We start from the raw sequence: 13,682 nt of genomic DNA on the forward strand, positions 1-13,682 counted from the left end.
ACCATCACTCGCAAAATGTCAACCAGTTGTGTACCGTCTGTACGATAAACTATCATTTCAAATAACTATATGTCAATAACCTTTAACGTGCAAGACATCCGATTATATACCTTTTTACTGAGTTTTGTTCTCCACATCGAAATATCTTTCATGTTTTGTTTCTCAACTCTGAGTTTATTAGCAAATTAATTCACAACAACAGTATTCGGCAGCACATGCTAATCCGAGCGCACAGAATAAGTATAAAACCTTTCATCGTGTGCCTTCATTTCACGACGACACACCGACAATGAAATCAAATACGAACTCGATCCTGGCACATCTACGAGTGAATGAAAATCAATCTCTCTCTCTCTCTCTCTCTCTCTCTCTCTCTACCTTGCCCCCCCCCCCCCCTCCGTCGTCCCCATCCCCTCTCCCACTCCCTCTCTCCGTCTTCTCCCCACACAGCCGCACAACCATAGTATCTCATGCGCTTTAGATCTCCCGATTGCCATAAAACATACTATCTTCGAAAATGATATATCAGCCTAACACGCGCTTTTGTGCAAAAATATCTTTCTATCAATTAATTTATCTTAGAATATGGGATACTTGTCACGTATGTACCATCCACTCTCAATCTTTCTCGGTGTTTCGGGAATAACACAATAACTTCTGTTTCTGTTCAGATACTGTTTCTATGAGAATTGTACGGAGCTGAATAAGCGTGTCGAATTAGCATTCTCGTTATACTTTTTCCACATTGAGATGATTAAATATTCGTTTTTACGCAGCGTTTGCATTAACTAGGAAACAGCTGATGCTGCTGTTTAGGCCCTCAAACTAATTGAGTTTCTAATGAAGTTACACCACGAAGAATTTTCTGGCGGAACGCTTCCCGAATGATTATTCAATTTGTCAGTTGCCATAGCACGCGTCCCACTCTCACTTTTGTTACGCTGAGAGTAACTCAACAATACTTTACATTCGGCTTAAAATGTGACAGCAGAAGGCGAGGGTATACAATGGTGGTTATGTACGAAGTTGTAGGCTGCTGAGTAGCGGAGCCTTGCGGGCGGGTTGCGAGCCGCGCCGCTAGGTGTCTCGCCGGGTAGCGGCCGGCGCCGTGACGTCGCTTTGGAGGCGGTGGCGCGACGCCGGGGGCCGCTAGTAGAATGACGGCCAGCGGTCGTCGACGGGGCTCAGCGGCTCGACCGCGGGGGCGGCGGCGGAGGCGACGCACTGGAAGGCGTAGTTGGCGCCGCCGTTGCTATCCCAGAACTGCGCGCCGCGGCACTGGAAGCGCACGGCCAGCTCGAGGCGGCCGCCGGCGGGCAGCGCGTCCGCGTACACCACGAACGAAAAGCGGTCCGAGAAGCCGTCGCACGAGCCGTCCACGTAGCGCGCCTGCACGTCGGCCCACGTGCGCCAGCCGTCCATCGTGTAGCGCACGTGCACCGACTTGTGGAAGTCCAGGTTGCGCACGCGCACCACGCCGCTCAGCGACAGCAGCGCCGGGTCCTGCAGCGTGGCGCTCTCCAGGCACACCTGCCGGCACACACGACCAGAAAAGTGTGTCTAGCGGACCAAGTTTGGAAACGGGTTCTCCTCAGTAGCTCGTACCAAAATGGACTCGAGTCGTGTTTACGCGCAAAGGAACAGGTGGTTTAATGGGTCCCACTTTGATTTTTTATAGTTACTGGCACAATTTCGTTTCTATCTACTTAAGGGGGGTAGGACGTCAAACGGGCCGACTTGGAGCAGGAGAGGCACCAGAGGACATTTTAATTTCCACTATCTATACTTTTAAAAATAAATTCATAAAACTTTACAATGAAATGAAATAAACACTCTTAGCTGCTTACAGGCGTTGACATACGTCAACGGGGACAGATGAAAATGTGTGCCCCGTCGGGACTCGAACCCGGGATCTCCTGCTTACATGGCAGACGCTCTATCCATTTTTTTAATCTCATTTTTGTTCGTTTTCGTTCGTTTCATCTGCTCGGGGCGGACGTCGCAAGACACCCGTTTCAGTTCATCGTTGATCCATTAACTCAGTTTTTTTTATGACAGAGGACAGCTAACCCTCTGACCGAACACGCTGAGCTACCGTGCCGGCTTCCATCTGAACCACCGAGGACACAGAGGATAGCGCGACTGCAGGGATTTATCTCTGGCACGCCTCCCGCGACATGTCCGAAAGAACAGATACCATCTTAATAAATATATAGTTAAGGCTCACCGGCCACTTGACCATCTTCTTCTTCTTCTGTGCGAATGCACAAACAGTGCCCCAACTCTTACGGGAATCGGCAACGCGCCGCGAGTAATGAGTATAATGGGCGGGGCACTACAAATGTAGTGCGCGACAATACGTTGAGAGATAAATCCCTGCAGTCGCGCTGTCCTTTGTGTCCTCGGTGGCTCAGATGGATGCTGGCACGGTAACTCAGCGTGTTCGGTCAGAAGGCTAGCTGCCCTCTGTAATAAAAAAACTGAGTTAATGGATCAACAACGAACTTAAACGGGTATCTTTCGACGTCCGCAACGAGCAGATACAACGAACAAAATGAGATTTAAAAAAAAAATGAATAGAGCGTCTGCCATGTAAGCAGGAGATCCCGGGTTCGAGTCCCGGTCGGGGCACACATTTTCATCTGTCCCCGTTGACGTATGTCAACGCCTGTAAGCAGCTAAGGGTGTTCATTTCATTTCATTGTAATTTCATTCTAACGAGCTGCTTGGTCACCGATAGTATCTGTTCTTTCGGACATGTCCGAGGGTGTCCATTCATCTTAATAAATATATCATAAAACTTTGTCAGCATGACCAGGAAGGATTCAGAATTCACACTCATAGCAGTGGAAGTTCGAAAACATAACAAAATAATTTTTTTTTAGATGTGAAATTTCATCATTTTTTCACTTACTAATGGCACCATTTGTTGCTATAGGTACACTTTTATTCGTACGTAAGAGAGATGGTTCGATGAATTTTGCACAGCATACAAACCATACTTAAACGTATATGAAACTCTAGAATTTTCCAAATCTATTAAAAACTGCGGTAAAAATTGAGGTAATTCACTACAAAATTTGTGTTTTTTCTAAACATGAAGTTTAAAATACAACAGATCATTCGTTTTTTCATAAATTAAATAAATTCTAGAGTTTCATCCACCTGTAAGTATGGTATGTAAGCTATGCAAAATTCATCGAAGAATCTCTCTAACTTATGAAGAAAAGTGTACGTATAGCAACAAATGCAGCCATTTGTAAGTGAAAAAATGATGAAATTTCACACGTAAAAAAATTTATTTTGTTATGTTGTCGAACTTCCACGGCAATGAGTGTGAATCCTGAATCCTTCCTGGTGATGCTGACAAAGTTTTATGAATTTATTTGTGAAAGTATAGACACTGGAAATTAAAATGTCCTGTGATGCCTCTCCCGCTCCAAGTCGGCCCGCTTGACGTCCTACCCCCCCTTAAGAGTTGCTGTGAACATACTCTGACATGTCTTTGACTTATCATACATTTTATCGGGAATAATGCATGGGGCAAAAAATATAATTTGTGTCATGGAAACTTACACAATCTGCGAAAATAAAGTCGTGTTGGTAATTTGAGCCCTGTGGGATAAATTAAATAGATTAAACCAGAACATACAAGAAAGTTAGTTTTATTAAATCCAATATAACTGCAAGAGTGCACAGTGTGGAACCCGACTACGATGTCGTCCCTTACACAAATTTCAAAAATCATGTTTATCAAAATTCATATAGCTTCAATATATTGAAAAATACTAACTATTTACAAAAATCACACACGCCTCAGTCTCACGACCAGCAGACAAAATTGGTTTCCTTCTGATTTTTCTTCTAACTGTCCTTCGAAAGGCAAGTCACAAGGAAAGAGTCTTTGAAGGCTTGCTTCAGATGTAGAAAACATCTGCGTTTTTTAGGTCAGTTCATTTCTCTGATACTGCCTTTAAGACTCCGACCATGTCTTGTTTATCTCAAGTTTTTTCCTCCTGCAAGTTAACTCTTTGGGGCGTCTGCAACACAAAGTTGAGCAGCAACTCTCTTGTGATTATAATTTGGTCCCCTTTTGTTTTGGAGGATAATACTGCCAGCACGAAAAGGGCTCATACTAACACCGCCATGTTTTTGTACAAAAACTTACCGTCTAATCTTAAGGATAAATTAAAATATTAATACTGGAACATAATGTTTCGTACATTTGCAACAGGAAAAGAATATCACAATGTGTAACTTCACAAACATAGGTATAGTAATACTGCTTCAAATGTCTGCCTCACTTTTTCGGCGATGAAAAGAGGATAACCTCGCTGTTCGCTTGGAAAACTAGCTACTGCGGCAAGGTGCTCTACAGGCGAAACTACGAACTAGTAGTAGTAACTAAGGCATTCATCATCGGAATGCGCAGTGCTGTTTATTAGATATTTAGGGAACCCAAGTTACCCGCAGGTGGCCACGAAATCACCCTTACCAGTACATGATCTAGAATGAAATTTTCACTCCATTGCGGAGTGCATGCTGATATGAAACTTCGTCCGAGACTAACTCGGGACCTTCGCCTTAAGCAGGTAAGTGCTCTACCGACTGAGCTACCCAAGCACGGTAGAGCGTCTCTCCGAGTTCTAGTCTCGGTAGGGCACACAGTTTTAATGCACCAGAAAATTACAAACACTATCTGATCAAAAGTGTCCAGACACTATTAATGGACATTAATATAGGGCTTCCCGTTCCTCTTTGTGACGGCTTGGACTATACTGGGAACACTTTCAATGAAGTATGTGAATGCCTGGTGAGATATGGCAGCCCATTCTTCCTCAAGATCCAAAACCGAAGGAGGTAGTGATGCTGGACACTGGAGTCTGGAGCAAAGCCGATGTTCTAACTCATCCCAAATATGTTCCATTAGAGGCAGGTCGAACCCTGGGTAGGATAGACCGATTCAGAAATGTTATTGTCCACATACCATTGCCTCACAGATGATTTTTTATAACCCAGTATACTATCACAATAATCGTACCTGAACTTTACGACTATTGTACACAATACCCATTATTGTAAAACGTTTTCATACGCGTCTGTAGTCAGCATTTTCTCGAGTCCAATAAGGGGACCACACACTAACCATGTATATCACCCCCTTACCATAACACCACCTCCTCTGTACTCCACTGCTCACGCTACACTTGATGGAACGTTAAGTTCGCCACGCATTCAACAAATCCAAAACCTTCCATCGAATTGCTGTAGCGTATACCATGGCTCATCACTCCAAATCACTCTTTTACAGTCACCAGTGTCATCGCTCTTTGCTCCACCTCAACACGACGCTTACCATGGACTACTGGAATGTGTGACTTATGTGGAGCTGCTCGACCGTCATACCACATTCTTTTAATTTGCCACGCACAGTCAATGCGCTGACTGGCCTGCTGGTAACACTTTTGAATTCACGAGTGATTACTCCCGATGATTTCATGTGATTTTTACGATCACCCTCCGCAGTTCTCGACGGACCCTCTCCGTCAGTCAATGAATTCTGCCTGGTTTTCGTTGAGCTGCGGTTATTCCTTCGCGACGCCACTCCACGTCACCAAGACTGTTGGGCAGCTTTAAAAGGGTTGAAATGTCACTGATGAATCTGTTATTCAGGTGAGTAGTTCACAGTCACGTTCGAAGTCACTGAGCTCTGACGACCGACTCGCTCTGCCTTTACTACTTCTCTACTGCCAACGCAACACTCGCCACCTTCCTCTATACCGGCAGGTCCGCGTCTCATCACATCCAGTGGTCAATTCGGATTACGTAGGATGTCCCGACACTTTAGATCAGATAGTGTAAGTTCACGAGGCAAAAAATACTCGCTACCTTAGAAAATGGCACTGGTCGTTCTGGTAAACTGCAAATGGGAACGGAGCTGTTATCAGAGATCGAAGTAGTGTGTACATGCCAGTCGGTTGTATGCAAACGAAGCAGTAAGATGGAACGACGCACAGACGCGACAGAATGGCAGAAGGGAGTTGTGGTATTTGGACTTGCCCATGACCACACCGTGAATGAAGTTGTATGATTTGTTCGTGTATCAACTGTACAGCTTGTCTACAAAGAACGGCGCATCAAAGACTATCGTTCACATCGCCACTTAAAGCTGCAGTGGGTCAAACAACAGTGGACCTGACAAAACAACTGAGAGGAGACGTGTTGTTTTTGGACGAGTAAAGATTTTGCCTGTTTTCAAATGATGCAAAGCATCGAGTGTACCAACGGCACAATGCGGTTTTTAACGTGCAATGTTAGGTAAGTATAATTCGGGTCTGAATCGATTACCGGGATATTTTTGTACCTAACTTGCAACCATACATTCAGGCTAAGCTGAACAAGAAGTAGGATGTTTATTCCAACATTCTCGATATCGTATTTTCTTTTTACATCAGGATGAGAATGCTATGGACTTCCATCTTCCCACATAATTACAGCTGCGTTCACAGTGTAAGTAGGCTGTTTAGGTTTTTTTATTGGTAATGCCACCTCTGTATGAAAATCACTGGCTGTGCTGTGTGCAGTCTGTGGCTGCTTTGCATTGTTGTAATACTCGCCATTGTAGTGTTGGGCAGCGGCAGTTGGATGTGAACAGCGCGTAGCGTTGCGCAGTTGGAGGTGAGCCGCCAGCAGTGGTGGATGTGGGGAGAGAGATGGCGGAGTTTTGAAATTTATCATGAACTGCTATATTTATATATGATGATATCAAGGTAAATACATTGTTTGTTCTCTATTAATATCTTTCATTTGCTAACTATCCCTATCAGTAGTTAGTGCCTTCCATAGTTTGAATCTTTTATTTAGCTGGCAGTAGTGGCGCTCGCTGTATTGCAGTAGCTTGAGCAGCGAAGATTTTTGTGAGGTAAGTGATTTGTGAAAGGTATAGTTTAATGTTAGTCAGGGCCATTGTTTTGTAGGGAATTTTGAAAGTCAGATTGCGTTGCGCTAACAAAATATTGTGTGTCAGTTTAAGCACAGTCATGTATAATTGTTCAAAGGGGACGTTCCATAACAGGGTTGTCCACATACTACCTTGTTTGGCTAAGACTTAGTCACTCTATAGAACTTCGGCTCGCTCGTTAAGCCACCAGATTTAAATCCTATGGAAAATGTCGATGCATGCTTGTAGCAGCGGGTGAAACGCAGGAATCAGCATCCCCATAATTTGACAGCTTTATGGGACCTTACGTGTATAACACTTTCCTGAGTTATAAATTAACGCCGGTGCTTCTTCATCAGCACCAGACAACACCCAATCTTTTTGCCTATTTTGTCTGCAACCTAGACGCGTCACAAGTAAATCTCACAATATAAAAGCATCTGAATCCACCTGATGATGATAATGATAATGATGATGATGATGATGATGATGACGACGACGTTGACTAAAATGTATAGCAGTAATAATTAAAACATAAAATCCATGATTGTGTTGTAGTTGTGTATAGTATGTAACCAGTTGTAGCCCTTTTCACACAGTGCATTATGGACCATGAATTTATATTAGAGTTTTGTCACGTTTAAATCTAACCTAAAAGGTTGAGATTCGAAGAAAATGTACAATGTTCTATCAGTAGTAAAATGACAAAGAGTTTCCTTGTTTTGTTATTGGGGAAACAAATGACCCTCAAAGCTTTGTAAGGCCAGCAAACCTTTTACTGGCAAATTGACCAAATATAGACACGTCAGTTCTTCATGGTATTCTGGATGATGTGTCGAGAAGTAAAGACAAAGGGACAGTAATCGGCAAGTATGTTCGCATATCAACCGGAGTGTCGCTTTGCAAGGCTTTTCGATCCCTAGAAGCACCTGCCACCGGCCGAGGAAAGGCAGAGGCGTGCGCGTGCGCGTTTTAGCGTTCGATTAGAGATTTAGTTCACTTCAAAAAAGAATAGGCTGCAACACTGATAACGAACTCGAGGCGAAGGAAACGCCAGACGTGTTACAACGAAGGTGACTGAATGCTGGTACGATAGCAAGGATCCTTAAGCTGTTTCCCTCTTCTCACAAGAGGTGTAACACGTTATCGTGTGGAGCATAGCCCGTATCCTACGTAACTTAAAAGAATAGGACTGGAATCTCATTGACTACCGCACAATTTTCTTCGGCGATGGGTCCCGCTTCGAACTGAGCCACGTTGACCTACGAAGACGTGTGTGGAAACAGCCCGGACAACGGTGGGATACCAATCTCACTAAAATTACCAAATATGCAGCAACCAGTCGCAAAATTTATTCATTCACTTTTGCAAATCGATTTCAACTAATTAACAGCCATCATCGGTGCTTTCAACCAATATGTGCTCTGAGTAGTGATACTGTCTCAAGCAGAGGTCAAACATAACTTTTGCAAAAGAGAATAAATAAAACATGATTTTGCGACTGGTTGCTGCATATTTGGTAATTTTATGGTTTACGGTCACTGCACGACTTGGGAACCACATGGAGCTCACCTTTCACCTGTCTCAGTGTCGCCCGCCACACAGTTCAACACCCGGGAGTGATGGTCTGGGATTGGTTGTCATCCGCAGCACCCTTACTGCACAGCGATACGTCAGCAGTATTCTACACCCGATTTCATCGCCCTTCGTGGCAAACCATCGTGGGCTTACATTCCAGCAAGATAATGCCCTCCCGCACAGACCAGAGATTCTATTGCTTGTCTTCGTGTTTGACAAATCCTGCCTTGGCCAGCAAGACTCCCGGATCTAACCTCAACTGAGAGCGTTTGGAGAAGTATGGGCGGGGCCCTCCAATCAACTCAGGATTTTGACACACTAACACGTCAGTTCGACAGAATTTTTTCACGCTATCGCTTAGAAGGACATCCAACAACTCTGTCAATTAACGCCATGCCGAATAATTGCATCCATAAGGGCCAGGTGTGGACCAACGCGTTATTGACTTGCTCATTTTATGAACTACTTTCTCTTTAATAAATCATCCAGTTTTTCTGAAATCGTAATCTTTTTTCTCTTTACATTTACATAACTTCTACAGATTTTCGTCCAATTCGGATAATTTTTAGTGATGCCTCTGTTTTGTTTTTCCCCCTTAGAGTGTAACTAAACAGAGCTAACTCGACAAATGTATAAAAGTGTACGGAGCACTACAGTATAAGCTACATAACAGGTGCCTACCCTTCCTCGATATCCTAATAATGAAGAAAACGGACTGCACACTGGGACACTCCGTCTACCGAAAGAAAACACACACAGACGTGTACCTCAACGCCAACAGCTGCCATCACCCACCAGCACAACGGAAACCCGTGCCCACTACCCTTGTCCGCAGAGCTCCTGACATATGCGAATTCACTATATCTACTGAGATTTGGCACCTGAAGAAAACCTTCCAGAATAACTGCTGCACTGAAACAAGGAACCTCTTCTCCTGTCAACGGGACAGTGATTTGCGATACTGTTATCTTGTTACTATTTGTTCAAACTCCATAATCACAGAAAAATATATAGCTCTTCCTGCATGTATTAGGCGTTTATCTGTTACGCACCTTGGTTGAAACTATTAATCTTGCCACCATTTCCTCTGTCTTACAAAATATCTTCTGTCCACTGCACAATAATTTATCGTTAATTTTGATATTCGGTCATCTTCCATTTTTGTGACATGATGGTTGCAGTTCTTGTATTCATTAATTTGCGCATTTGAGCCTCTATGATGTCAGCATGCATCCTCCCGTCTGACAGCATGTAGCCAACTACTCTTCTTACGAATCTCATCTCCGATTGTAGTGATATTTGTTTATTTTCTTTTTGTTACAGCCCACAGTTCACTTCCACATATCATTTTGCAGAACTTCCGTAGAGTTTCCTTTCTTGCTTTACTTCCGAAGATTCTATATTTTGTTCTGTTGATATAATTGAATCTTTCTACTTTCTTACGTGTCTTCGTTTCGGCCACGAATGTGAGAGTATTTCTTAAGAAGATGAATGAGTTTACTCCTTCTACTTTCTGATTACTTCTTATTGTTTGGATGTGAATCGGCTGTTGGCCGCTAGAAGTCATAACTCTTCTTTTCTATAAAGATACCAAAAGATGATACAACTTTGCTGTTGCGGATAAAATACGAGCATCTATTTGCAATGTGTTGTCGCTAACAGCAATCAAAATTTGATCATCAGCAAAAAGTAATGTTACAAAATGATTCATGTCGTTGAAGTCGTTAGTATAAAAACTGAATTTAGTTTTCGATTACCTAAGCACGTCGTCAATTTAAATATTAGATAAAATCGGAGACAAACTGCATTCTTGTCTTATTCCCAAATTTGACCTGTCTTTTCTCACTTGGTACATGTTTTCTACTACATTTAGTGTTGTTGTTGTGATGGTCTTCAGTCCTGAGACTGGTTTGATGCCGCTCTCCATGCTACTCTATCCTGTGCAAGCTTCTTCATCTCCCAGTACTTACTGCAACCTACATCCTTCTGAATCTGCATAGTGAATTCATCTCTTCGTCTCCCTCTACGATTTTTACCCTCCACGCTGCCCTCCAATGCTAAATTTGTGATCCCTTCATGCCTCAGAACATGTCCTACCAACCGGTCCCTTCTTCTTGTCAAGTTGTGCCACAAAATCCTCTTCTCCCCAATTCCATTCAATACCTCCTCATTAGCTATGTGATCTCCCCATCTAATCTTCAGCATTCTTCTGTAGCACCACATTTCGAAAGCTTCTATTCTCTTCTTGTCCAAACTATTTATCGTCCATGTTTCACTTCCATACATGGCTACACTCCATACAAATACTTTCAGAAACAACTTACTGACACTTAAATCTATACCCGATATTAACAAATTCCACTTCTTCAGAAACGCTTTCCTTGTCATTGCCAGTCTACATTTTATATCCTCTCTACTTCGACCATCAAAAATGGCTCTGAGCACTATGGGACTCAACTTCTGAGGCCATCAGTCCCCTAGAACTTAGAACTACTTACACCTAACCAACCTAAGGACATCACACACATCCATGCCAGAGGCAGGATTCGAACCTGCGACCGTAGCGGTCTCGCGGTTCCAGACTGTAGCGCCTAGAACCGCACGGCCACTCCGGCCGGCCTACTTCGACCAGCATCAGTTATTTTGCTCCCCACATAGCGAAACTCCTTTACTACTTTAAGAGTCTCATTTCCTAATCTAATTCCCTCAGCAGCCGCTGACTCAATTCGACTACATTCCATTACCCTCGTTTTGCTTTTGTTCATGTTCATCTTATAACCTCCTTTCAAGACACTGTCCATTCCGTTCAACTGGTCTTCTAAGTCCTTTGCTGTCTCTGACAGCCTCACCTTTAGTAAGAGCAGATATATTCGTTTTGTGTTCATTCTCTTTCATAGCTTCTCTCAACTTACTTTATCGAAAGCTTTTACGCTACAACTTGGCGAAGGCCACATCTCGATACGTTTATTCGTTCTAGATGTAATGGAGATGGTTTATGTTAGCTTCCTCATCGTCAATACATAGAGAGGGAGGAAGAAAGAGAGAGAGATCGAAGTTTATTGTATTGCAGTTTGTTTTTATAGCCCTAAATTAGTCAGGGCACGAGGCGGTTTGTAAACGGACGTGGCACCGTGTCAAGAGCGCCTGGCAGCGCTTAGCTGGTGGCCGGCGGTATGCGGGGCTATTTCCACTGGCGTTTACGTCCCGCCGCCAGCAAACGTCAGCCAGCGTGCAAGAACCCGATTTGCAAGTGAAATGTACTGAGTTATTTGCTCTCCGCCTGTTGACAGAGCTGTCCAGAAGATGGTTTACGTGTAGTGCGTTCACCGTAAGTGATTACCACTGGCTAAACCTCTTGCACAATTCGTGGAAGCACTGTCCATGAACAGGCAGAAACGTAAGTTAGCTTTTAACTCGAGCCCTGTATGCTACCATCACACTGTTTAAGTATGTAGTGTGAACAAGACGGGCCGTCGAAGTAGAAGTGAGTAGCAAAGACCTTTGCTGCACATCAATAATGTGGTTCATGTCAGGGTCAACGTTCGCCGCGACGGGAGCAGGCGCAAACTTAAGAAGAACCCACACATCACGAGCAGCGTGCTCTTAAGCGCCCCTAAGCCGCTTGTCAGATCATAACAGCACAGTGTTTCAGTTGAGTGTGTCAGCAAAAAGCTATTACGTTTGTAAGAATTGACGTCTTCACTTAATCGCGTAGGTAGCGAAACCTCCGGTTAACCGTGCACTTCGCAGATTTTCGAGCTGTATTGTGTATTCTCGGTATTCTTCTCGCGTCGAAAACATCAACTTTTGACAATATCCTTCATGAAATGTATTCTCAGTTGCGAATATGAATCACCTCCAGATGTACAGGGTGTTTCAAAAAAGACTTTACAACTTTGAAAATTTATATGAATTAATTCATAGTACCTACAGAGGTGATCGTGGTGTCAATTTGTATATGGAAATACACTAAATTTAGTCTAGTGTAGTTTGCTACTGCCGAATCACACCATAAGGAGCACTAGCGGCAGTGGCGTTAAAGATGGCTTGCTCCACTGGACACTAGCGTGCTAGCTGTGTGCTTTGGTTTGAAGAATCGCTGTCGGCGACAACGGTTTAGCGTAATTTCCGTACCAAGTACGCTCTAGATAGATATGTTACAACAATTTTCGATATCACAGATCGATGAGGATGACTAGAAACGAAATGTTTACTTCATGCAAAGTGGTGCACCACCCCATTACCTGGCTGACGTCCGTGACTTTCTCAGTGATCGCTTTCCAGGTCAATGGATTGGCCGTGATGCGCCAACTGAATGGCCCCCATGTTCCCCAGACCTGACATGATTTTTTTAATGGGGATTCGTCGAGGATATCGTGTTTCTACCTCCTGTGCCGGCTTCTCTACCTGAACTTACAGCAAGAATTTACGTCGCCACTGAACAAGTTATACCTGCAATGCTACAGCGAGTTTTGGAAGAAATTCACATCAGATGGTTCAAATGGCTCTGAGCACTATGGGACTTAACATCTGAGGTCATCAGTCCCCGAGACTTAGAACTACTTAAACCTAACTAACCTAAGAACATCACACACATCCATGCCCGAGGCAGGATTCGAACCTGCGACCGTAGCGGTCGCTCAGCTCCAGACTGTATCGCATAGAACCGCTCAGCTACCCCGGCCAGTGACTGAAGATGGGAGTGTGCAGGATAACCAAATGAAGGTAGAAAAAAGAACTGTGTGTGTTTCCATACAAAATAACACTGAACCCAGATCGATATCTTCTTTCAATAAATTTGTATGAATTTTTGAAGTTGTAAAGTCCTTTTGAAACACCCTGTATAATGGAATGACAACAGTGGAAATTTGTGCTGGACCGGAACTCGAACCCGGATTTCCCAATTTACGCGAGACGTCACCTTAACCGCTTCGTCTATCCGAACATGATTCACGGTCATACCCAAACTTCCATGTGTCATACCTTTACTCGTAGTTCCCAGTAATGTCATTCCCGAAAAGGGAGTCATTTAATTTTTAATTGCTGGCCCGGTATCGGCCAATAAATACTAAACTGCAGTCCCTGTATTGTAAAGAAGTACGATGCGATGTTCTTTCGGACTTGCGTGCATGTCGGATGGAATACCGGCCGATGTGGCCGAGCA

The 13,682-nt window shown here is 43.7% G+C and overlaps 1 protein-coding gene across 2 annotated transcripts in view; it reads right to left on the reverse strand.

Moving 5' to 3' along the window:
* Positions 1-424: 424 nt before the first annotated feature.
* LOC126475447 (glycogen-binding subunit 76A) overlaps positions 425-13,682 on the reverse strand; it is a 320,338-nt gene continuing 307,080 nt past the window's right edge. For both annotated transcript variants that reach the window (XM_050103312.1, XM_050103310.1), the window contains exon 5: positions 425-1,530. In XM_050103312.1, the coding sequence (XP_049959269.1) occupies positions 1,150-1,530 (381 nt within the window). In that variant the 3' untranslated portion in view covers positions 425-1,149. The remainder of the gene's footprint in view (positions 1,531-13,682) is intronic.

This window comes from Schistocerca serialis, chromosome 4, assembly GCF_023864345.2.
Source record: "Schistocerca serialis cubense isolate TAMUIC-IGC-003099 chromosome 4, iqSchSeri2.2, whole genome shotgun sequence".
Lineage (NCBI taxonomy): Eukaryota > Metazoa > Arthropoda > Insecta > Orthoptera > Acrididae > Schistocerca > Schistocerca serialis.